The following is a 27,618-nucleotide window of genomic DNA, read 5'->3' on the forward strand; positions in this document are numbered from 1 at the left end:
GACTTACGTTATTTGGCTGGCAGAGGCGTTCTCCACGTTTATTTATCCTAAAGCTATAACGTAGTTTCTGCTACAGATTTGAAACCTCCAGACTGACATTATAAAATTTTACTCTATTCAGGAATATTTTTAGAGACTATTTGTAAGTCTCAAATTATGCAAAATTCAGCAGTTTGTATGCAGCTGCTCATTTACTATGGAAAAATTATCTTCATTTGCCCACTTTCATTCAATGCTATCACTGTTTGATTATTAAGCAACATATGCTCATTGCAAATATGTGTTTTTTAAAAAGAGAACACAAACAAAATAAAAAATAACATCCAAAGCTCCCTCTGCCCAAAGATAAATACCATTTACATCTTGGTAAATGTCCTTTTTCTTTGTGTATAGATATTTAGCTATTATATTTTTACAAAAATGTATTATACCTACTTCTGTAATGTTTTGATACCTGTTTTTTCTCAATATGCTATTGATCACTATTGACACAAATGAATATAAATTTCAGCAACATTTATAATGGCTATGTGAATATACCATAAATCATTTAACCACTTCTGAGATGATAAACATTTAAATTGTTCTTATCTATCTTTAAGATGAAGGTAAAAATAAAAAAAGATAAGTGAAGGTGACTAATTAATTTATCAGACCATAATGTGAGTTCATACTGAAGATCACCTCTTGTCTAGGAATTTGCATTTCATCTGATATTAAATCAATACCTTCCACTGAGTTATCATATGTAACTCCATAAACTCAAAAGCCTTGTTTAAAGATGTTCTTCCATTTCTAATCTAAGAAAGACTAATCTGCCAGCATTTAGGGGATGATACAACCCATTGCTTTCGAGGAGGAAATTTATGTTTATGGACTATTTGAGATCAGCTTTTCAAATAAATTTAAAAACAATAACCTCACGCATTTGCTAAAAGCACATCAAAAATTTCATCGGTAAGCACATATTCAGACAATAGGTATAGATATTATAACTGCTTATTATAGACTAGAGAAGGTTTTGTGAATTTCAGTTTCACATCCCTTCTGCACTTACACAGTGCCTAGCATATAGTAAATGGTGGATAATCATTTGTTGAAGGAACAAGTGATTTTTACTATTGTAGACAAGACCATTAAATGAGGACAATTTTCATCTAACAAACTCTATGATGTGCTAAGCTCTAGATTAAGAGATGAAACCAATAAATGTGTCCAAAGTACAGTGTAGATCAACAGATAAGTAAATAATAGTCAAATAATGCTAAACAGTGGAAAGGGCTATAAGAGGAACAAAACATGGCATAAGATCACTTCACGAAGAGAAGAGACCACTTCCAGTTTGGAGGATGAGGGAAAGCTTTGTGGAAAAGGAAGCATGTGGGCCAGACCTTAAGTGTAAATAGAAAATTAAAAATGTTAATGAGCTACAAAGACCTGTGAATTTGAAATCAGACTCCCAATATATACAATAATTCCAAGTGTTGGGAAAGATTTGAGGCAGAACGTTTTGGACATTCATTTAACTAGAAAATGAGTAAAAATAGTAGAAAAACTGAGCACACGTTATGTGAAAATGCATAGGATAAATATATAACTTAATCTTCATCCTATGGTAGTCTAATACCAGGAACTTCATTACAAAAATACTCCTTCCTGAAGTGCATGTCAAACACCAATTTCTCTGCAAGAATAAGGTATAACTTCTATGGAAAAAAGGAATATATCACCTCAAGTGCTCTTGCCAACCCTTTTCAGGCCTTCCCCCTCCTTCTAACCAAAGTTCACTGGCTGATGAAGGTAAAAGTGCAATTAAATAACTCACCTTGACTGGAAGCCAACGGATTTAAAGGTCTTTTAATTGTCTGTGGTCTGGAATCAAAATAATTAAAGTTATAAAATATAAATATGTCACCTGTAATGTTACTTAAGTAAAAGTGAAATTATCTCAGAAAGTTTCTTAGTGACTATATCCAAAACCAAACTATTTTATTGAGCTTATAAAATATTTAGTTTTCTCTAATTGCTTTAAGGGAAGGTGGTTGTTATTTGTTTTAATGATAATAGTTTCTGATCTTTTCCCATTATAACAGCCAGAAAGTCATTTCGTAATCACCTCTTCAAACAAAGAAGAAAAAATACCATTCAAGCTCTTCTCCTGGAGTCACTAAAACGCTTTTAAATACATTACATAAACATATGTGTGCATATGCCACAAAGTGCACTCCAAATTGAAAGACAAACAAAAAATGTAAATACCCAACACAAGCATTAAAAGAAATAAAGTGTGGGTAGATTTTATCTTCCACTTAGGAAATCTTAGGTAGCTCAGTCTTCCCTGTGACCATCAAGTTGGTTATGATTTCAATAAAAGGTGTGTTTTTTTAATAAGGATAAAAAAGAGAGTTAATATGTCACTAAAGTGCTTTTAAATCTCAAAATGAATATTCATTAGTAACATTTTGTGAAGTGTAGGGATTGTTTTAACATCCATTATTTAAATTTTACAAATTTGTACAAGTTGAGACATTTTGAGAACAGAACGTGTAAGTTATATTTTAACATGCTCAATTTTGCACCTCATACATCATTTATATTTTAGAAATATTGTGGTAGTCATGATATAAATTAGTTAGAAAAGAACTATAAAACTAATACAAAATCTAACAAGTGCTTCAGTTGGACTCTATTTTAGTTCACTTTATAAAAAAAAAAAAGCCTTTAAAGTAAGTCAGTAAACCAAACATAAACATTCTGAATAACAGTCAAGAGAACTGAAATGAAACATATGGCAGAAATGAGTAAATAATGAAAACTCTCCACTTCCCAAACTAGAGAAATTCTTCAAGTCAAAAAAAGGAACAGTCTGGCATTTTATTGGTATAAGTACACTTGCTGGTCTCTTATGTTTATATTTGACTTATAAAAAGTGAAATGCATTATTGCCATATTTGGAAACTCCAAAGATTTTCCCAGAATTCCCCCCAATCTCTAAGATAGCATAACACACACACACACACACACACACACACACACACACACACACACACACCTACCTTCCAAAAACCAGTAAGCACATTGTTAGAGCTTAGAAGCTTAGAAGTGGGTAAACTTGAAGTATGTCTCAGTCACCCAGTGATCAAATCGACTGCTTCCATTGTAGTGATTTAGAGTACAAAGTGGGTTCTTTGGCGCTGGACAAATCACTTAAAATCAGCTTTCCAAATTTCCGTTTCTCTATCTCTAAACAGTAAGGACTACAACACAGGGTGACTGGAAAGACTAAAGGAGAAGATCTATGTGACATGCTTAGCACAATGCCTGCAGAGAGTGAGTGTAATAACTTAATCTATAAAGAAGTTAAAAATAATAATAATAAATAAAAGATAAAAAAGTCTTAGCTATTATAATTATTCTCTGAAATTAATTTAACTTTGAAGTGAATAAAATAACTATAGCTGCAAAAAGAGGAGTAAAAGTCACCAAAAAGAGAATAAGGAGTTATATCTTCTGATCTATTCTCTGCCACTAACCATATGATTTAAGAAGATGAAGTAAATCTCTCTCTGGCTCTAGGTTAGCTCATCTATAAAATGAGGCTCTCAAAAATGTTCCCACTCAAGGAACATTTTTAAGTGTCCACAACACTCCCATAAAAGTCTAATACTATTCTAAGTCTTTTAAAGAAGAAAAATATTTGTTGAAACATGTTTACATGTTTCCCCAGAGGAGAACTGGTTTCATGAATAAGTATGTTCTTATGTCCCAATACATCCTTTAACTAAGTAAATTCACTTGTACTTAAATCATAATTATTTTGTTTGTTTACAAAAAGAAATCACCACATCTTCTAAAAATTTATAAATGGAAATGACACATACTTAAAACAGTTTTCTTCATAGATGACATTCCATATCCTCCAAGCATCTGGTCCCTTGTAACCCGTGTAGCGCTCAGGATTAAGGAGCAAATCTACGTACTCAGCATCAGGAGACTGTATGTCTATAAAATAAAAGTTTCTATTGAACCTTTCTTCTTTACAGTTACCTTTAAAAGCTAGTATAGAAGACTGTATTCCATTGATTCTAAGGCATCACAAATGTGTTAATGCCTCAGGGACTTAAAAACAACTTTTCAGGAGAAAGATAAAAGAACCAACACAGCCACATTAAATGTACACGCTAGTTGCAAAAGCATCCTGCTTTTAGAAATGATACAAAATAGGAATAGGTGAATTTTAGAATCAAAGGGACATGGTAATTCAATTCTCATAAGCTATCCAGACAAAGAATACATATACATGTCCCTTCAATGTGTATATATATATATATTCTTTGTCTGGATATTGACCACAGTAGTTCATCAGTAACTAAGGTAAATGAAGTGTTAGTACCAGATGCTGTTTGTTATCAAATACTTCCTTCTTAACATGAGCACCATCAGGATCCACCACAAACATGTCCCAAAGGTATAATCCTAAACATGCAAAACGTCCCATCCAGGATGGCATTTGGGTCAGCATTATTTATAAAAGGGAAAGTTGGAAGCAACCTAAACGCCCAACAGAGCAGTGCATGGGTTCTGGAGCCAGAGTGCCCGGGTCAGAATCCAGGACAAGTTATGTAAATTCTCTATGTCTTGTGCCATCATTTCTAAGATGGGGATAATATTCATAGTGTTACTGTGAGACTTAAATAAGTTATATATGTGCAGAGTGCTTAGGACAATGGTAAGAGAATAATAAATATTAGCTGGTGGTATTGGCGTTATGATGTATATTAACAGGCCATTTTAGAGTCAAAACTATTAAGTACAAAGGCTATCTAATAAAATGAAAAGATAAATATTATAGAGAAGTCAATTAAAGATATATAAACAAAACATACAAAAATTGGTGGGATGTTGCTTTCTCGTGTGTTCTATAAATTTGTATATATGTTATAACTCCAAAGCAACAACAACAAAAAGGACCCTAGTCCTCCGGTGGCTTTGGGACATTATTTAATAGCACAGCAAAACCTTACTCCTCTAGAAAGCTTAACAATATGAACCAACAAAGAATTTGCTTCCAAAGCAACACAGTGACAGCATCTAGAAATAACTGAGAGTCTAAGGCAGAAGTAATACACAATATAACCAATTACAATAAATTCATAAATATATTCATACAATACATAAATATTGCTCAGCAACTACTACTTTAAGACAGAAAAATAACCACCAAGAAATGATTACATTTTTTAAAATATTTTGCCTAGAGATAAATATTGCCTCATAATTTTCCTTATGATAAATACTTCCTCTCCCAACTTTATTTTTTTAATGTTATTAAAATTATATTTTATCAGATGACAAAAGTTTAAATTTCTTTTTTTTTTAAGTCCTCACCCAAGGATATTTTTCCCGTTGATTTTTTTTTTTTTTTTTTTAGAGAGAGTGGAGGAGAGGGAGGAAGGGGGCAGAGAGAGAAGGAAACATCCATGTGAGAGAGACACATCGATTGGTTGCCACCCATTCACACCCCTTTCGTACCCAACCAACTGGGGCCAGGAATTGGGCCTGCAACTGAGGTACGTGCCCTTGACTAGGAATTGAACCTGAGACCCTTTGGACCGTGGGTCGATGCTCTAACCATTGAGCAAAGCCAGCCAGGGCTTAAATTTCTCATTTGGATTTATAAAATACCTTCCACAGTCCACCTACCATTGACACACATTATGTATTCCTTATAAAGCTTTCCCTTTTTATAATGTCCACCCTCCTCTCACAGAATAAACAAATACAAATTGTCAAGTGATTCACCCAAGATAACAGAACTCCACCACATCAGAAGTGGATTATTGACTCTCAGTTCTTGCCACACAAAGGTAAGCATGCAGTCTCGAAAGGACACTTTTTAAATAGAAGTAAAGGTATTGCCATTCTTTCTCTAACACTGCAGGCCTTAAGAAAAAGTGCTACATGTTATAAGTTTATTTCACAGCACTGTTTGCTCCAAAGAATCCTTGTGGAAAAGATGGCAAAGTTAGGGGGCTGGGAGAGCATTTACCCCTTTCCTTTACTAAGCCATACTCATCCAACACCCCTGAAGCCAAATGTGTTTGGAATTCAGAACTTTTCAGATTTTAGAAAATACAGTGCATGCAGCATATATTGAATATTACTCCAGCAGGGGCTGAGGCAGCAACTTTTGATCAAATACATAAATATCTCTGCCATGAAATACATGAATATTCAACTTTTCAAAGTTTTCAGAATTTGGAAATAAGAATAAAGGGCTATAGATATAAATGTGCCAAAATATGGTCATGTTTTTTATTAAGGAAAGCATGTATTTCTTTTTTTTCAAAAAAAACACACAAAAAAACCACAAAATTAAAAATAAATACTTTCTATTTTTCTTCCTCTTTTTTTTGGGGGGGGGGGTGGTGGTGATAGGGGTTGCAGGCTTCATCTTTTACTTGTAATTAAAATTATCTGTATCACTCTTTTCACTAATTTTTATTTTATTTTTAATCCTCACCTGAGGATATTTTCTCCACTAACTTTTAGAGAATGGAAGGGAGGGAGGCTCGGGGTGGGGGGAGGGAGCAGGGGAGAGACAGAGTAAGAGATGGGGAGAGGGGGAGAGAAACATCAATGTGTCTCTCACATCGACTGGTTGCGTCCTACAATGCGCCCTGACTGGGGCCGGGGATCAACCTGTAACCCAGGTAGCACCCTTGACTGAGAATCAGACCCAAGACCCTGCAGTGCCCGGGTCAAAACTCTAACCACTGAACCACATCATCTAAGGCTTCACTAATTGTTTTTTTTTGTTTTTTTTTGTTTTTTTTGTGTGTTTTTTTCTTTCCAATTTTTTTTATTAAGGTATTATATGTGTACATATCTTACCATTGCCCCCCCACCCCACTCCCATATATGCCCTCACCCCCCAGAGTTTTGCGTCCATTGGTTATGCTTATATGCATGCATACAAGTCCTTTGATTGATCTCTTATCTCCCCCATCTCTCCCTAACCTTCCCCCTGTAATTTGACAGTCTGTTTGATGCTTTACTGTCTCTGTATCTATCTTTTTGTTCAATTTTTCCACTAATTGTTTAAAAGATTACTAATTTGCTCTAAAACAGCCATAGAAAAATACCAAAATTCAGTTTGATTTTATGTTGTTTAGCCAATTAAAAGGCTAAACAATTTAATTTAGGAAAAGGGAGACACTAGAAAAAGGAAGAAGAGACAAATCCATAAATCTTGATCAAAAAGTTCTAATGGTTTCTAGGGCTCCTACATTTTAACAGCACCAGCCCTCTGGCTTAGCTTAAGTAGATGCAGCAGATACAACTCATGGGTCATTATTCTCTTTTCCAAAAGTAACATGGACCATCACCCTTAAGGAAAATATTTAACAATATGTTATCAGTGAAACAGAAGCAGGTTTTTGCATTCCCTACATTTTAGCTATTTATGCAAAATGCCTGTATATATTATAAAAATTATAATATATACTATATGATGTGATCTATATTATATACAATATAATATAATAATAATTATTATATATTTATTACTAGAACTATGGAACTCAAGAGGTGAATTTTTTCAAAAAACTGAGTTTCCTTTTTAAACGTTTTTATTGTGTTAAAATATATATAACATAAAACTTACTATTTTAAACATGTTTAAGTGTACAACTCAGTGGTATTACATACACAATGTTGTGCAACCACCACCACTGTTTCCGACCTTTCCTATGACCCCAAACTGAAACTATAACCATTAAGCAATAACTCCCCACCTCCCTTCCCTCCAGACCTTGGTAGACTCTAATCTACTTTCTGTCTCTACGTGGTAAGTTACCTAATCTAGATATTTCATACAAATGGAATCATACAATATTTGTCCTTTTCTGTCTGGCTTATTTCATTTAGCATTGGGTTCTGAACGTTAATTCACACTGTAGCATGTATCAGAACTTCATTTCTTTTTATGGCAAAACAGTATTTCATTGTATATAGATACTACACTTTCTTTATACTGTACATTCATCCATTCATGGAAACTCTTCCCACCTCTTGGTTATTGTGAATAATGTTGCTATAAACGTAGGTGTAAAAATATGTTTCCCTGTATTCAGTCTTTTTAGGTGTACTATGCTTAGGAGTTGAATTGTCAATTCATATGGTAACTCTAGGTTTACTTTTTGAGGAAATGCCAAACCATTAGAAAATGAATTTATAAAAATCATTTTTAAAGAATTATTTTTTTCTTGGGTACAATCTTAAACAAAATGCATACTATAAAAAAGGTCTTACCATCAGCTTCACAGAAGTTGTCTGAGGAATCATCATGCTTGGTCCACTGAAGAACGGCCTTCTGTGTTTCCTCACTTCAAACAAAGATAACAGTGTTATCCTTTTTTTCAAGTTAACATTTCACCGAAAAAACACACACAAACACACACAAAAAAAAATTAAATACTGCTGCTGCCACAAAAAAAAAAAAAATCAAACCTCAGAGATTCATCCACAGCTCCAAGTCGTTCAGCCTGTTCACATTCTTCAATGAGATTATTGGCTTCTCCAGAATACTGAAATGAAAGGGGAATAAATAGAATACAACTTGCTGCATTTTTTACACTTTTAAAAAAGAATTTCAAAGTTATTTGAAGTTCTTTTATACCTGGCACCATCACTTTAAAAAAAAAATTAAGCCCTCACATTCCTCCTGAGCTAAAAATATAAGAAGGCTTTGCCTCTTGTTTTTGATGGAGAACATAATACTATGGTGGTCACAAAAAGGAAATAATCGTTCTGATAACTCATCACCAAAATCTTCACTAAAATAATCTTCCATGTATAAGGAAGTCACTAGGCAAGGAGCCAGGAGGCAATGTTCCACTTTTCTAATGACCTAGGTGTAAGCATCCGTTTTCTCTCCCATAAAAAAACTGGCTGAAGTAGATCATGTGTGTCTAAGGTTTATCTTGACTCTAAATTCTTTCTAAAAATTCCCTGAAGCCAACAAGTCTTATAAAAAGTATTCTGATATCTTTAGGTGTTTAAAATATGTTCTTAAATAACCACATTTCTTCTCAATGTCTAAGTCAGTTTATATATATACTTATGCTCAGATGTAAGTGGCACAGGGGAAGTATGATCATAAGATTTCACAACACACCATCATTACCACCATATAGCTGAAAGGCAACATTGAAAGCAGAAGGCCAACAAATATATATTGAGTGCCTATTATAGCCAGGATGACTATACAAATGACTGTCCAGACTACAATACTTTTGAGAATAAAATAACTGAAATGCTATAATTTTTTCAAATATTTATGTACTAAATAACAACTTTGTTTCCTTACATTGGTTGATCTATAAGATAGCTTAATTCAAAAACTATTCTCAAAATAAAATTCTTTTATATATAATTAAAGGGTAAAGAAATGTGATATATTCAACCAACTCTCAAATGGTTCAGAAAATAATAAGAATATGTATATAGAAAAAGCTTGCTAAAACAAATAAAGCAAAATATTAAAATTAATGAATCCATATGAAGAGTATATAAAATGTCTTTATACTATAAGTTGGAAATTATTTCAAAATAAGTTAACAATACACATCAAAAATTTAACAAAATTTGTTAAAAAATAACATATACCTATGTGTATTAATATACCAATGTATATTAAAACAGAAATTTTTAACTTTATTATTATAATTATCTGAAAATTAAAATGTAAGTTAAAAATAACTATTCTTAGTTCCTATTTAATAATTTAATCAGCTTCATTAAGTCACATCTGTCTCGTACTGATGTCACTGGCATTTTTCTTAAAAAAAAACACACACACCTTTTTTCAATTTGTCCTTATTAAATATTCATGAAATTTCCCATGGTTTTCTTCAAGTTAATTTTTATAGTTTATCAATTGGAAATTATCAATACCTTCAATTGACTCTTTTCAGCTGATATAATTTTTAATTGAGAAAATATTCTCTCTACTGGTAAAAATGTGGAAATATTTTAGACCAAATGTTTTCAAAGTTCTATTCTTTTGCCTCCAAAGTACATTTCTTCAATAAAAATTTTAAGACAAAACTTGTCAAAAAAGTTAATTTCTTGTATTATTTTAAATGTTTTGCCAAATATAAATAGTACAAAATTGTAAGCCTCCTTAAATTCATTTCATTTCAGGTCATAATATAAATTTATCCAATTAAAAGCAAGTTTCATCAAGAGGAGACTCCTCCCATGAGTAAAGACAATTATAAAATTTCAGAATTAATCCTAGTATGGCATTTGAACTTTCTTCACTTAGTGTGTTCAATTCCTCCCTCATTTTGTAGAAATAAATTTCAAGGTCTTTGTTTATAAACTTTGTTATAATGATTGCATTGTGCTAAACTTTCAAAAGCTAAAATTTATTGTGTTTTTTTCTTTAAGCATTCTACCCATTGATACTTTGAATATTGATTTTCCACTGAATTTAAACAAATTGCAATCACCATTTAGAGGGCTCACTTATTAAAAAATTTTCAGTACCGCCCTGGTTGGTTGGAGCATCACCCCATGCACCAAAAGGTTGCAGGTTCATTCCTCAGTCAGGGCACGTCCCTAGGTTGCAGGTTCCATTCGTGGTGGTTGGGTTATGTTTGGGAGACAACCAATCGATGTTTCCTTTGCACTGAAGTTTCTTTCTCTCTCTCTCTCTCTCTCTCTTCCTTCCTCTCTAAAAATCAATAAAACATATCCTCAGGTGAGGATTGGAAAAATTTTTTTCAGTGCCACTACAGGACACTTAGGTTGTTTTACAAAATAGTTCTTCAAAGGCTCAAACAGTTACAAAGTCTGATTGATGATGGACAGCAAAGTACTCCTGCCATGCCACAGTGTTTTCTTCAGCATCAGCTTCATCTCAAAAATGTTATGGTCATTACCAGTGTGTATATATAAATGCAAAAACCTATATATTTCGACAACTACCACTTCTATCTTAATTGGTAAACTATCACAATGTGTTTGGACACAATTATGAATTATGTGTGTATCTCAACCAATTGCAAAATCACTTCTGCTCCACAGATTTCTTGACTTGGTAAAGACACTGTTTTTACCAGAACATTGTTTTTATGAAAATTCATATTGTATTATCACCACAAAAGAAATATTTGTCTTCAATTTTGAACTTTAAATTAATTTATACTAGTAGTCACAATAGTGACAAATGTTTTCCTTCAACAAAATGAACTTCCAAAAGTTTTACTTTGAAAGTCTGTCAATTGAATGAAAATTTCAAACAACTTTTGGATTTAATGATGTTTCTATTTAGCCCTAGCCAGTTTGGCTCAGTGGATAGAGGGGCAGCCTGTGGACTGAAGGGTCCCGGGTTCAATGGCAGCCAAGGGCACGTACCTTGGTTGCAGGCTCTACTCCCCAAGGGCATGTGCAGGAGGCAACCAATCGATGTGTCTCTCTCACACCGATATTTCTCTCTGTCTCTCCCCCTCCTTTCCACTCCCTCTAAAAATCAATGGGGAAAAATATTCTCGGGTGAGGATTAACAAAACAAAACAAAAACTTTTTAAATGTTCTATTTAAAGCAGCTAAGGATAGCATCATTTAACTATGCACAAAACTCTGCCATTGGAGCCAACACATTGGCTATGACTTCACTCTGTATGTAAACAAGAAAACATGGGCTCGAAATGAGCAAAATCAGTTTAGAATCTGTAATAAATAAGTAAATAGAGGGAAAAGATACAAGTCTCTCATACTGAAGAATTCCAGACAATTTATATCCTCAAGGAGATGAAGCACTCCGTAAATGTGGGCTGTGCATAGTGCTGACTTCCTTCCAAAGAATACAGTATGGAAAGGGTGAGAAAGAATAAACCTATGGTGGAGAAAGCTGACAAAACTATCTCAACCAGGTGATCAAGGTCAACTTTAATAGGAAAAGGTCATATTGACAATATGTGACGTGACGTGACATGGTGTGACAAGACGTGATGTGATGTACATGAGGAAAATGGCACTTTACTTCTTTGGTCTTTCTCCCAAAAACACATAACCCCACTCTGAGCATGAGAAAAACATGAGACAAATCCCAATTGGGGGACAGTCTACAAATGCCTGACTAGTACACCTTAAAAGCATCTTATCAAAAACAAGGCAAGGCTGAGAAACTGTCCCAGCCAAGAGGAACCTAAGGAGATATGACCCCTAACTGTCACTTGCTATCCTGGATGGCATCCTGAAACACAAAAAGGACATTAGGGGGAAACCAAGAAAATCTGAATAAAATATGGACTTTAGTTAGTAATAATGTATCAATATCAGTTCACTAATTGTAATAAATGTATCATACAAATGTAAGATGTTAATCACAGAGGAAACTAAGTGTGGAGTACATTGAAACTCTGTACTACCTTCACAATTTTTTTCTATAAATCTAAAAGTATTATGAAATTAAAAATTTATTTTAAAAGAGAGAGACATAAGAGACACATCAACCAAATGCAATGTATGAAATATATTTGAATCCTGTTTCAAGCAAGCTATTAAGATACTTATGAGCCCTAACCGGTTTGGCTCAGTGGATAGAGCATCAGCCTGTGGACTGAAGGGTCCCAGGTTCGATTCCAGTCAAGGGCATGTACCTTGGTTGCGGGCACATTCTCAGTAGGGGGTGTGCAGGAGGCAGCTGATCGATGTTTCTAACTCTCTATTCCTCTCCCTTCCTCTCTGTAAGAAATCAATAATATATATATATATATATATATATATATATATATATATATATTTTAAAGTTACTTATGAAACAACTAAAGAAATCCAAAGCCTGACTGTGGTTATATTTTTTTAAGTATATTTTAATCTTAAGGATGTATATAAAGTATTTGTAAACAAAATTATTTACCTGAGACTGGCTTTAAATACTTGGGAGAATGAGGTGGGATGTACAGATTAAACAAGATTAACCACACATTGGTAACTGCTGAAGCTCTGTGATGGTACATGTTGTGGGTTTTTGCCCTCTGCTTTAATTTTTCTTTCATGCTTTTCATAACAAAGGGTTGAACAAAAGAATTGGAGTCATTGAGTACAAATAACTCTCAAGGGTTTTTGCTGTGAAGGGGGGCAGAGAAGTGGGGTAGTAGCTGGTAGGGGAAATGAGTCTTTGTTAAGATACTAGACACATTAACAAATATATACATACCTTGTAGCTTGCAGATTTAATTCCATCAGGAACTTCATCCTGAAAAATAAAAATAAATACTTTTATATGACATTTATCCTACTGAAAAAGTATTTTAAATTTCTATGATTTATGAGAAAAATTCATGAAACAAATTATTGAAGTTAACTTTTTTTTAACTGAGAACAGTTAGGCAGTTTTAACATTATTTCCTATAAGTAAATAAAAATTCAACAACAAATTATCCTATGGATTGCTGATATATATTTCAGCATGGAAATGTAAAAATAGTCAGTTATTATTCCATTTGATGCTCAAATTGTCCACATTCGGCCACTAGGAGACCCACTAATGCTTACTTGATATTTGCACCTGTGTCTTTTGATATTACCCCAGTAATCTTTTTTTTTTAATTTATCTTTATTGTTGAAAGTACTGCAGATGTCCCCTCTTTTTTTTTTTTTCCCCATTGACCCCTTTCACCCCACACTGGCTTCTCCCAGGTCTTCACCACACTATTGTGTGTGTCCATGGGCTATGCATATATGCATATGAATTCCCCGGTTAATCTCTCCCACCCACCTCCTCTACCCCAGTAATCTTTAACAGCATTTTTTTTATTTCTGTTATGACAAGATACTCCAAGTTCATCTTGTATATTTCTTGTTCCAGTCTTGGAATTGCTCATGGTGTGTGTGTGTGTGTGTGTGTGTGTGTGTGTGTGTGTGTGTGTGAAGAAGGCTTCGTTCTTTTCAGAGCAAAATAGAACCAGTTTTTGGTCAAGCATTGGCCACTTACTAACTACAGGACCTATCTGCCGATCATCAAAGTGATGCTGTGAGTGCAGATAATGAGATCTGTGGGAGAACTCTGTAAATTGCAGGCCCAATGCTAAGTATATCCCTGAATTAGGGTATGCTCAAAGGGAAGGACCCACACAGAGACATGCACTTTATCATGTACCCTTCAGACTCCGAACTAGGTCAACATGTGTTCTTCTTCTATGGCCAGGTATTTATAGATGGTTTCTAATTTTTTCATATCATAAACCATGCCAAATTTATAGACCAATTTCAGCAGAATTGACATCTCTACAAAATTCAGTACTGCTTTACAATCATCTTTGAACATTTGTTTGATTATTTTAGTCAGTGAAATTCCTAGTGGAATTGCTAGGTCCCGGATATGTACCTTTTTAATGTTTTTGATACATTTGCCAAATTGATCTCGAAAAGACTTCACCACCGGAGTGCTTATTTCTTAACACTGGCTGTTGTTACGCGTTTTCGCCTGGGCCACTTAATAACGGAGGAGAAAGAACATTGTTTTGATTCACTGTAAAGGAAATAACCAGTGTTTCAGCTTACAGAAAGGGTCCAGCCCCGATGGGGAGACCACCAGCCACATTCAAATATTCTCTGGAATCAGGAGTGCGAATCAAAGGGTATGCATTTTAAAGACCACGTTTGAGGAGAGAATTTCAACTTTTATTATTTTTCTATCTCCTGCCGGGTCCCAGAGCATAACCTGAACCAAGTCTAAAACTGAACCGAAAAAGGAAACTGGTGTTGGTTCCCTGTTTAGCCCAAAAAGGTGTTAACAAAACAGCAGCAGACCATGTGAAGGGCTGAGTTAACTGTGTACATTAGGTTAAGAAAGAATTGTTAAGTGTTTTAGGTGCGATAACTACATTGTGTTCATAATGTAATGTTCTTATTTTAAAGATGCAGACTGAAGTAGAATAGATGTCAAAATATCAGTCATGTGCAATGTAAATTCTAGCTATGAAAGCTGATTATTCAGCCTGGAGCAAGTGTTTCAAAGTATTTGAAATGATCTCTACTCACTCTTTGGTTCTGACAGACTGCCCTACTTTAGGAACCATTGGAACTGAGCCCAGCTTGTCCTAAGGGGAATGTAAATGGCTCATTCCCTCACTGCCACTTACAGTGGAGTTTCCCATGCTCCCTCCTGTGCTCTGCCTTCCCCTCTGCTTCCACGGCGTGTAGATGTTCAGTACATCTACTATTGGGCTATCACATTTGCATTGCAACTGTCACTTAGTGTTCGTCTCCCCTACTAAACCATAGCTCCTTGTGGTAAAAGCTCATCTTACATGTCCAGGTTGTGGCACACAGTAGACCCTCAAAAAAATTCACTATTGAACCAAATTACATTCAATTGCTAAGCGATATTCCTTTACTAGTTTTTTCTCCATCTCCTTTCTCATCTTCCTCCCCACTCCCCACAACACTGCCAGTTATCTTTCCAAAATCTTAGGTCTAATCATGGCACTACACACACACACACAAAAAAAAAAAAAAAAAAAACCCACACATACACACACACACGCACACCACACACACACACACACACACACACACACACACACACACACACGATATATGCATAATTATAATCTAACTAGAGGCCTGGTGCACGAAATTCTTGCACAGGTAGGGTCCCTAGGCCTGGCCGGTGATCAGGGCCTTCCTTCCCCCAGCTGCCGGCTGCCAGCTGGGGCCTTCTTTCGTTCCTCACTGCTCCCTGGTGGTCAGCACACATCATAGCGAACGGTCAAACTCCCGGTCAGTTGAACTCCCAAGGGGACAAATTGCACATTAACCTTTTATTATATAGGATAATATCTTTAGGTAGATAAACATCATCTAATTATCTAAAAGCTGACTCTCCATTATGAAACCAGTTCAAGAACAAACAGACTACTGGCATGAAAGGCACTCTGTCCAATTCTGCAAAAGGTGAAATAACTAGATTCTGTCTCAATTTCTCAGTACAAATTGCTAACTTCCACCTGATGCTTTCTTAGCATTTCTATGTGTTCAAGTCAAGTAATTAACATCTATCTTTTAGCATTTCTTAAATGCTAAAATTGGTTGTTGTCTCTAGATTTTACAGTAAAATAGGTCCCATCCTCAGTCAGTCAATCTGGGAATGGATAAGCTATTAGTTGATTCTAAGTATCTCTCAGGTTTCCTGCCCCTTCTGGTCCCCTAGCTCAATCCTTCATTAACAATAATCAGAAATAATTGCTAGTTCAAGATGAGGTCAAATTTGTAATAATTGTAAAACTATTTGCTTGTTCTAAGGTTAATAATAGGCCATTTAATAAGGAAATTCAGCATGAAAAATAATAGCCCATTTAATGTACAAGTATAATGAAATGCCTTTATTAAGTATCTGCCATATTTTTGCATTTTAATAAGTCATATAAATAAGTTATTGGTCAATTTGAATTTTTCCAACATTTTTTATGTTACTAAATATAAATTCTAAACTTATGAAGTAAAATGAAACAAATAAATTAATTATTTGACTTTAATGATAAACTCATGCTTTAATCATAGTAACACAAGGTGTTTCATAAATTAATCCTTGAATTTTCAAAAGCTATACCTATGAGGAGTAATATAACTAAAAACATGCTTCTCATTCATCTAGAGGTAAAATACCAGTAAATAATATTATATTTACCTTAATTCCACATGCTAGATAGGTTGATATGGCAATATTTACAAGCATAAAAATTAACTGCTCAAATCTACACTAGTACTGCCCTAGCTGGTTTGGCTCAGTGGATAGAGTGTTGGCCTATGGACTGAAGGGTCCTGGGTTTGATTCCAGTCAAGGGCACATGCCTGGGTTGCGGCTCTATCCCCAGTAGGGGGCGTGCAGGAAGCAGCCGTTCAATGATTCTCCCTCATCATTGATGTTTCTATCTCTCTCTCCCTTCCTCTCTGAAATCAATAAAAATATATTTTAAAAAAACTACACTAGCACTTCACACCCACTAGGATGGCTATTATCAAAAAAACAGGGAAAAGCATGTGTTAGGGAGGATGTGGAGAAACTGAAACCCCTGTGCATTGCTGGTGGGAATGTAAAATGGTACAGCCACAGTGGAAGACAGCATGGTGTGCCTCAAAAAATTAAACACAGACCCAGCAATACTAAATGATCCAGCAATTCTACGTCTGGGTATATATACCCCCAAAAATTGAAAGTAGAGACGCAAGCAGACATTTGTACACCGACGTCCATAGCAGTATTATTCTCACTAGCTAAAAGGTAGAAACAATCCAAAAGTCAATCAACAGGTGAATGGATAAACAAAACGTCGTATACATACACAGGGGAATCCAATTCATACTTAAAAAGGAGTAAAATCTACCCTGGCTGGTGTTGCTAAGTGGTTACAGCATCGGCCTGCACACTGAAAGGTCATGGGTTCACTTCTCAGTCAGGATACGTGTGGGAAACAATCAGTCAATAGTCGATGTGTCTGTCACATCAATATTTCTCTCTCTTTCTCTCTCTCTCTCTCCCCCCCCCTCCCACCCCATACACACTCTCTTTAAAAAAAAAAAAAAGCAATGGGAAAAATATCCTCAGTGAGGATTAACAAAAAACAAAACAAGAAAAGGAATAAAACACATGCTGCAGTGTAGATAAACCTTGAAAACATATGCTAAGTGAAATGAACCAGACACAAAAGGACAAACATTGTAATGATTCCCCTTATATGAGGGACCTAGAAAGAAAGTGGAATAGTGATTGCTGGGGGCTAGAGGGGTGAGGGAATAGAAAGTATTGTTTAATGAGTATGGCATTTTAGTTTGGGAAGATGAAAAAGTTCTGGGGTTGGGAGATGGTGATGGTTGCACAACAATGTAGTACTTAATGTCAATGAACTATACCAGTTGTCGGCAAACCGCGGCTCGCGAGCCACATGCAGCTCGCGAGCCACAGTTTGCCGCTCTGTTGACTAATGAGTTTGCTGACCACTGAACTATACACTTAAAAATGATTAAAATAGTAAAATTATGTTTATGTGTATTTTACCATGATGAAAAAGTAAAAATATAAACTTTTATTCTTTTTTAAAATATATTTTTATTGATTTCAGAGAGAAGAAGGGAGCGAGAGATAGAAACATCAATGACGAGAGAGAATCATTGATCAGCTGCCTCCTGCACACCCCACACTGGGAATGGAGCCCACAACCCATGCACGTGCCCTGACCGGGAATCGAACCGTGATCTTCTGGTTCATAGGTCGACACTCAACCGATGAGCCACACTGGTTGGGCAAAAATGTATACTTTTAAAGAAAAAAAAAGCTTCATTGAAAAGCATAAAATTCTCTGCTTTCCGAGTAGAATACTTCAAATTGTAATGCTCTGAGAAATCCTACATAAAACCAGGTATTTTCTCCAACTCCTGCCCACCCAAGGAAATGCAAGGAAAATAATACACCCACAAAAAAGGGAGAGGGATTTGGTTTATACCTTGATTAATTTCATTTTATTATACTATAAACACAACTTTGTTCAGGTAAGATATAAGAAGAAAAACAAATATCAATACAAAAAAACTACAGATGCTCCTTGACTTATAATGGGTTATACCCCGATAAACCCATCGTAAGTTGAAAACACAGTAAGTCCCATGAATTTAATACACCTAACCTCATAGCTGAGCCTGGCCTACCTTAAATGTGCTCAGAACACTTACATTCGCCTATAGTTGGGCAAAAGCATCTCGCTGCCTCTGCCCAGCATCACGAGAGACTGTCATACCAAAAAAAGTAGCCCAGCAAAAGATCAAAACTCAAATTACAGTTTCTACTGAATGCAGCCTTCACACCACCTTAAAGTCAGAAAGCCATAAACTGAACCACCGATTAAGTTGGGGACCGTTGGTATTAATCTCACTAATAAGTAAAAGAATTACATTAACCACAAAATTTTAACTCTATTATTATAAAGGCAGTATAATTCAAAGTGTTTTATATTTGTAAGTTTAGGTTTTTAATACGTAAATATTACACATTATATTTAGCTTAAGGATTAAAGTATCATTTTACTTATATTGGCCCCTTTTAAAAAGCTGTAATTATTTGAAAAAAGATGATAACAGTTCTTAAATATATACACGGTTCTTACAGATTGACAAGGCTTGACGGCACAGTCTCTTCTTCCACACTGGCTGATATCTTTCCAGAAAGGACAGGGCCTCTTCAGGTTTACCTTGTAAAATGACAATAGAACACATTTAAAAATAACCTCTAAAAACAGAAAGAGTTTAAAATTAACACATGTTGAATTGTGGTGCTATAACCTGATCGTGTTATTGGCTGCAATTATTCTATTTCTTTCACTGATCAGGTGTCAAGTTCCAATGTTGACATAAATGTGTAGCTGCTGTAAGTAAACTGGTAGACTTAGAAAGACACAGACTGTGACTAAACCAACCCTGAGCAGATGGCAACTAGGAGCCAAAGTAGCTCAGATCACCACTACTCAACTCACACTCTTTTAAAGCAAGTAGCAGTTAACATGGCAGAATCGTTAGACACCTGTGAACTTAGACTGTAACTACATAATCCAATGATCAGGTTTTCTAAACTCTTTCAGTAGATATCTCAAGATAAAGTATGACGAGTGACTTGTTAAAATAATACAGGTCAAAATAAAGCCATGCTTCTCAGAAATATTTCATTTACATATATTAAGTAATTGGAACAAATCTGATGTTTTAGAAAATTATGAACTCGCGGTTTCGATTACAACACACATAATGGAGTCTTTCCTGACTTCAGTTTAACCTACTAGTTTCTAACCTTCAGTTTTACACTAGTTTTACTCGTGTAAAAATCAGTTATTGAAATTAAAAGTATACAATGGGTAGTCTCAGAACCACGTTGTTCACTCTTGTGAACTGAATTTTCCTAATATGTCCTCGATCAATTTCAAGCACTAGCCACAATTTTGAAGCCTAGCAATGCCTAAGAAAATGTAATTATCCATTGAAACTTTAAGTATGCTTATACAAAATTAAAAATTAAAATACCTTGTAATATCTAAAGTAGTCACTTTCAAGAAGTTTTTGTAGTCTTGGGAAAAGCCTGTAGTTATTAAATTTATCAATGGTTTCAACATCACAGGTACAATCATCCAAGTAACCACTGACCTGTTACAAAGAAAATGAAATATTAAACCAAAATGTCTTAGATGCAACAGAGTTTTTTCCTCACCTCGTTAGGAGGAAAGTCCTCTACTCAACCAATCTTTATCCTCCCTCCTCCCCATAATTTTCTGAGATAGGGTAGAACAATAATCTAGTAAGGCTATTGCTCTTATATGGACCTAGAAGAATACCGTGGATACATTTTGTCGGGTGTACTGAGCTCATAACTGTTAGGTTGAACTACCCCTAATCTCTCCTTATTGTTATAAGCCTTTTCCCATAGCGTGGGGCAGGCCAGTCGGTGCCTGCAGAAGCAAGATAAGAACTCCTCTCCGCCTGACCTACCTGTGCACTCTCCTCCCCTGCCTCCCTTGACCCACTTGTGCCCTCCCCTCCCCTTGACCAACTCTTGGACCCACATCCTGACCCTCTATTGCATACTTCTACCCTATATAAGAGAACCTCACCACCCCCTCGGCGCTGACACCAACACCCTGGTCTCAGCCCACTGTGAGGGAATGCAATAAAACTTCTTACACTCTCACGTGTCTTGGCCTGGCTCCTGTCAGCATGGACCTAACGATAACGACACATCTACACCCAAAGATTTAGTCCTCTGCAGACACCTGGTAGCCCTGCCCGCCAGGCCTGACCAGGGGTGGGTGACACAAAGATAGATACACAAAGATATATCTGACCCAAACGAGATCACAGTCCCTTCTCCAGGAATTGAGACCATGATGTCTCTCCCTAGACAGTGAGCAAGTAACTCAGACCATATTCCATCATGTGAACTGAGGAGCACGTGACCAATTAGCAGAGAAAGGGAAGATTTTAAAACATACACAAAGAACTAGATACAGGAGATAGAAAACATATGCTACCTGAACTCTGTAGGGTTTCCCCACATTTACCGTCTTTCCTGAAGCCCAGCTGCACTGGCACCCATGGCTTTTCTGGGACTCTATGTCCTTATAATTCCGTTTTCTCTCTTTCCCTTATTTTAGTTTCCCACAGGATGCGTAGGTTAGAGACAAGATGGGTGAAGTGATAATGAATTGGTGAGACAAACAATAATCTTATATATATATACTAGAGGCCCAGCACACGAAATTCATGCACTGGTGGTGTCCCCAGCAGCTGCCATCTGCTGGCCGGGTACTCCCTCCCTTCCCCCAGCTGGCCCCGCCCCCTGGTCGAACTCGCAGATGAACTCCTGGTTGAGGGGACAATTTGCATACTACGCTTTTATTATATAGGAAAAGGCTAAGTGACCTACCGTCTGTCTGTCTGACCATCTGACCTACCAACCGGCCGGTACATATGACGCGCACTGGCAATTTAAAAATAAACTTTGACTCGCGCATGTGCAATACATATAAAGCTCTCGCTGGCGCCAAGAAGATTTCGACACGCATAATTATTATTAATGGGAGATTCCACAACATTATGTGTTTAATAATTCTTCATGGAGAAAATGCCAAAAGGGTGGGCATTCACTGTGAGCTTTAGAGAACCAGAACAATATTACCTTAGACTTTTGCTTCTGCATGTAAAAGGTGAGATAAGGTCTGCTGATCTGAGAACTGTAGGAGGTGTAATTTTCGGGGATTACACCGAAGCTGCTAAACATCGGGGATTATTAATTGAGAACACTATCTGGAAAGATACGACTGATGATGCAATCATCCTTAATATGCCCAAACAACTAAGGCAATTTTTTGCATACATATGTGTGTTTGGATGTCCTTCTGATGCAGACAAATTATGGGATGAGAATAAATCTCATTTTATTGAAGATTTTTGTTGGAAAGTACACCAAAGAGAAGGTGCCTGTGTGAACTGTGAAATGCATGCCCTTAATGAAATTCAAGAAGTATTCATATTGCATGGAATGAAATATTCGGATTTCAAACTTCTGGACTATCCTTTATTAATGAATACAAACACATGTGATGAATTGTACGAGCAACAACAGGAAGAGGTTTTGTTTTTTTGTGTGTGTTTTTTTAAATATATATTTTATTGACTTTTTACAGAGAGGAAAGGAGAGGGACAGAGAGCTAGAAACATCGATGAGAGAGAAACATCGACCAGCTGCCTCTTGCACACCCCCTACTGGGGATGTGCAAGAGGCAGCTGATCGATGTTTCTAGCTCTCTATCCCTCTCTCTTCCTCTCTGTAAAAAATCAATAAAATATATATTTTTTTAAAAGGCCCAACTTCTCATTATTGATGAATGCACCATGGCATCCAGTCATGCTATAAACGCCATAGATAGATTACTAAGAGAAATTATGAATTTGAATGTTGCATTTGGTGGGAAAGTTCTCCTTCTTGGAGGAGATTTTCGACAATGTCTCAGTGTTGTCGATCAGCCACAGTACAAACGATTTTAAAGTACTGTAGTGTTTGGGGATGTTTCAGACAGTTGTCTCTTAAAACAAATATGAGATCAGAGGATTCTGCTTATAGCAAATGGTTAGTAAACTTGGAGATGGCAAACTTGATAGCAGTTTTCATTTAGGAATGGATATTATTGAAATCCCCCATGAAATGATTTGTAACGGATCTATTACTGAAGCTACCTTTGGAAATAATATATCTATAGATAATATTAAAAATATATCTAAAAATGAGCACGTTCATAAATTAAATGAAGAAATTTAGGCAGAAACCGGTTTGGCTCAGTGGATAGAGCGTCGGCCTGCGTACTGAAAGGTCCCAGGTTCGATTCCGGTCAAGGGCATGTACCTTGGTTGCAGGCACATTCCCAGTGGGGGGTGTGCAGGAGGCAGCTGATCGATGTTTCTCTCTCATCGATGTTTCTTCCTCTCTGTAAAAAAATAAATAAAATATATTTTTTTTTAAAAAGAAATTTAGGAAATACTTGATGGAGATTTTCACACATATTTGAGTGATGATTCCATCCATTCAACGGATGATGCCGAAAAGGAAAATTTTCTCATCGATTTTCTTAATAGTATTACTCCTTCGGAAATGCTGTGTCATTAATTAAAATTGAAAATAGGTGCAATCATCATGCTACTGAGAAATGTTAATAGTAAATGGCGTCTTTGTAATGGTACTAGATTTATTATCAAAATATCGCGACCTAACATAATTGAAGCTGAAGTATTAACAGGATCTGCAGAAGGAGAGGTTGTTCTGATTCCAAGAATTGATTTGTCCCCATCTGACACTGGCCTCCCATTTAAATTAATTTGAAGACAGTTTCCCATGATGCCAGCATTTGTGATGACTATTAATAAATCACAAGGACAAACTCTAGACAGAGCAGAAATATTCCTACCTGAACCCGTTTTCAGACATGGTCAGTTACCGTATTTTCTGGCGTATAAGACGACTGGGCGTATAAGACGACCCCCAACTTTTCCAGTTAAAATATAGAGTTTGGGATATACCCGCCCTATAAGATGACACCCGGCGTATAAGACGACCCCCGACTTTTGAGAAGATTTTCCTGGGTTAAAAAGTCGTCTTATATGCCGGAAAATACAGTATATGTTGCTTTCTCTCAAGTTCAAAGAGCATGTGATGTTAAAGTTACTAAAGCTGTAAATACTTCATCACAGGGAAATTAGTCAAGCACTCTGAAAGTGTTTTTACTCTTAATGTGGTATACAGGGAGATATTAGAATAAGTTTAATCAATTTAACAGGCATTGTTTTTATCAATGTTGTTTTTATATCATGTTTTTGTTGTTTTTATTTCATGTCTTTGTTGTTTTTATTTCATGTCTTTGTTGTTATATCATGTTATAATTGTTTATTTATTAATCAATTTATATATTATTTTCATATACGTTTTAATAATTTTCTTTCATCTCTGACACTTCTATTATAGAGAAAGGGCAAATAGCGATATTAAAATATTTCTCCTAATTAATTTCCTTTCAATGTACACAAATCCATGCACTGGGCCACTAGTTTATTATAAGGATATAACAACCCTCAAATACAGGGCCATGATAATTTCTGTAGGTTTGAAATGGTGCTTAGAAATTACTTCTCATTAGCAACACTGAGATAGAAAATTGCCTGCAAAGCCAATCCTGATCTTCAAATGCTTAATTAAAACTGATGTCTTAGCTGTATTTACTAAACCAAACTATTAAATGTACTAATACTAGGATACAATGGGAAGTCGTATTAGAGTCAGACAGCGTTATCAGATGTGAAAATAAAATTCTTAGATGTTTATTAGGGGCGAGGTAAACACCTAACAGAATTAACATTGCTTTAAGGAAGTAACAAATACAACATGATTGTTTAAAAGTACAGTAACTAGAAAAAAAATTTTAATATACAGCATACTGCATAAAAGAGACCCTGCCCGGCCAGAGTGGCTCAGTTGGTTGAGTGACATCTGGTGTACCAAAAGGTTGCAGGCTGGATTCCCAGTCAGGGCACATGTTGCCGGGGGCGGGGGGGGGGGGGGGGGGGGTTGATCCCTAGTAGGGGAGTCTACAAGAGGCAACCTATAGATGTTCCTCTCTCACATTCATGGTTGGTTGGTTTGTTTTTCCTTGTTCTCCATTCCTCTCTCCAAGCATGCCCTCTGGTGAGAATTAAAAAAAAAAACAAATGAGAGAGATCCTTATCAGACTTTGGGTTAAATATTTACATTATAAGCCACTTTTGATTATATTTTAGGGCAAAAAATTTAATCTAATGGTGAGGAAGCAAATAATACTTTACTGAAATACTGAATTTAGATGTTTTCTTTTAGAATATATAAAATCCTATACTGCCTTTAATTTTAGAACATCACAAAACAGTAATGAAAATTTTTCACCTAAGAAATAAGAATACTTGAATGATGACAGCAATATTCAAGAGTTAAGATTTTTTTTACCTTGCCTAGTCCTATTTGTTTTAGACTAAAATTCAGTTTCTAGAAATCTGGTCTACATATTTGTCACTGTAATAACTATTTTCAATTCATATGCAAATATGCCCTTGTTTTCTGTTAAAAGTTCTCTGAGTATACAAAAACCTCAAAGTCCTAATTCTGGGTATCAACAAAACAAAAGTGCTGCTAACCTAGATGATTTGATTTTTCACACCTCTTTCTTTTGAGTCTTAAAAGCAGAACTTCTAAAGGGCATGAAATAGCTACTGTTCCTCCCATTGGATATGCTGGCGGCCAAAGCTTAACAAGCATTTGCATAAAAGTACAAAAGAGACATAGGAAGGCCAATGGACGTTGATTCCAGCTGGAATCAGTCATGTGCCTTCCTTAGGAGCACTGATCAGGGATCCAACTTGAAACCCAGGTATGTGCCAGGTATGTTCCCTGACCTGGAATTGAACCTGCAACCTTTCGGTGCACAGGACCACGTTCACGCTCAACCATTGCTCCTGCTATGATTGCGATGGCTCGAGGTGATTTCCTGACCTGATAATCCTTACATTGCTTACCAAACTTTACCTTTGATCTGCCTGTATGCATTGCTAAGGGGCAAATGTGTATTCAAAGTGAATGAAAGGGGGCAGGATCCGGACTTTGGACTTCGTGAGCCTCTTCACGAAAGAGGTTTCCACCTGGCCCCCCAATGCCTTCGAAATTCATATTTCTTGTATAGCGTACTTATTGTGTCGTCGGCCCTCCTGCACGTCATCCTGAACTCGCCGTGAAGGTCGCGGCAGGATACAAAGTATTATACAAAGAATAACTGACACAAAGACTACAAAGGCCAAAGGGACAGATGCCAGATAGAGACATTAAGTCACAAAAAGAAACAAACACATAAAATACTTGAGAGAAAGGGTTTGAAACAATCCATGTTTCCTCCTGAGGGATTCATTTTTAAGACAAAATCTATCTTCAACACTCAAGCCTAAGCATCGCCTCTTTTGAGAAGCTGCCCCTGGGGTACCACTCACCCCTTGTTGGGTTAACCACCCCTCCCATGTGCTCCCACGACAGTCCACGTAGTCTTCCACATGATAATCACTTCATTGTATTGAATTTGTCTATTTCACTCCCACCCACTGCAGTTTAAAGTCCCTGAGAGTGAAATCATGTTTGTTCTTCCTTGTATGAACTTAGTACTGCTGAACTTCTAGAATGCACACAGTAGATGATCAATAACTATTTGTGGAATGGGCGGGTGAATGAATGAAGGACCGCTGTGCACTGTCACTCTCACTGCAGACAAGCACTGCACTGCCTAATTAGACTTAGGTACCACCATGTCTATGGTGCCCCCGGCCACACCGGCTCAAGCGGCAGGCGTGCACTCACAGAGCAAGGAAAGCAAGCCGCAAAGATAACAACCCTTGGCATCCGACATTCTACTGATCCACATCCTCATTACAAAGGAAGCTATAAGAAGCCCCAAACCAGAAAGGAATGCAAGATGCATCCCGGGCAAAGGTGGCATATAGCCCAGAGGCCTCAAAAGGAGAGGAGGCAGAGTATTATACCTGCCAAATTTTAAATGGTACATTTTTAAATCTTCTTACCTTAGAAATTGAGTCGGAGGTTTCCCCAACTACAACAAGAGGTAGCAGGGCAGCTAAGGAGGCAGAACGGGGACCACTAGATAGAGAGAGCTCAGCAAAGAAGAGACAGGAAGGAATTTGGGGACCTAAGTCATCTGGCCGTTTGGATAAGCCTGCCAACAGGTAGCAGAACCTGAAACCTGGCAGGAAGTCTGGCAGGAAGAACACCACGCCCGGTTCTAGCAACTAGAGAACCAGTCATGTTACCACAATAGAGTCCCAAGGAAGACTAAGGTAGAAATCCAGTCAATAGACCCAGAGTTGAATCTTGGACACAAAGCAACGTCCTATTACCTAAAGTAAAACCAAAAGACAGGTGCGGACACCTAACAAGGATGACGTGATGTTGTACTCAGAATGTACTAAACCTGCTTACATAACTACTACTCCTGTTCCCAAAAGTGCCACAGAAATCTGAATTTTTAAAAAATGTACACACACACCACACACACACACGCACCCCCCCACACAACATGATTGATGCATGCTAAAATGTGAAACTTACTGCTCTAGGCTTCAGGCCATGGGTAGGGGCCCAAATTAATAAGTGGCAATTAAAAGGCCCTTGTTGAGGAATGGTAGATTTGAGAACCCATGTAGGCCTGATATAACATCACCCAGTTTTAAGTCCTAGTTTCTTAAGAATTGGAAGGCTTCTGTTGCAACCTCCCAAGCAATACAACAGTCCCCTCCTACACTCCTTCCAGGAGGAGGCAGCGGATAACAAAGGTGAGCACACAGGCTCTGAGCCAGGTCGAATCCCATCTCTACTACTTATCTGCTGTTTCCTTACCTGCATTTTTTAACCTCTCTAGGCCTCAGTTTCCTATCTGAATACAAAATAGAAACAGTAACAGTTCCTATCTCAAAATGTTGATATCAAAATAA

At 36.5% G+C, this 27,618-nt stretch overlaps 1 protein-coding gene across 2 annotated transcripts in view; it reads right to left on the reverse strand.

Moving 5' to 3' along the window:
* ERO1A (endoplasmic reticulum oxidoreductase 1 alpha) overlaps positions 1-27,618 on the reverse strand; it is a 49,511-nt gene that overhangs the window by 19,028 nt on the left and 2,865 nt on the right. For both annotated transcript variants that reach the window (XM_079768905.1, XM_079768904.1), the window contains exons 2-8: positions 20,083-20,202; positions 19,176-19,259; positions 13,232-13,270; positions 8,512-8,588; positions 8,314-8,387; positions 3,882-4,002; positions 1,826-1,872 (exon numbers count right to left, since the gene is read on the reverse strand). In XM_079768905.1, coding sequence (XP_079625031.1) covers positions 1,826-1,872; positions 3,882-4,002; positions 8,314-8,387; positions 8,512-8,588; positions 13,232-13,270; positions 19,176-19,259; positions 20,083-20,202 — 562 coding nt within the window. The remainder of the gene's footprint in view (positions 1-1,825; positions 1,873-3,881; positions 4,003-8,313; positions 8,388-8,511; positions 8,589-13,231; positions 13,271-19,175; positions 19,260-20,082; positions 20,203-27,618) is intronic.

Source organism: Cnephaeus nilssonii (assembly GCF_951640355.1).
Source record: "Cnephaeus nilssonii genome assembly, chromosome: 4".
NCBI classification, from domain to species: domain Eukaryota; kingdom Metazoa; phylum Chordata; class Mammalia; order Chiroptera; family Vespertilionidae; genus Cnephaeus; species Cnephaeus nilssonii.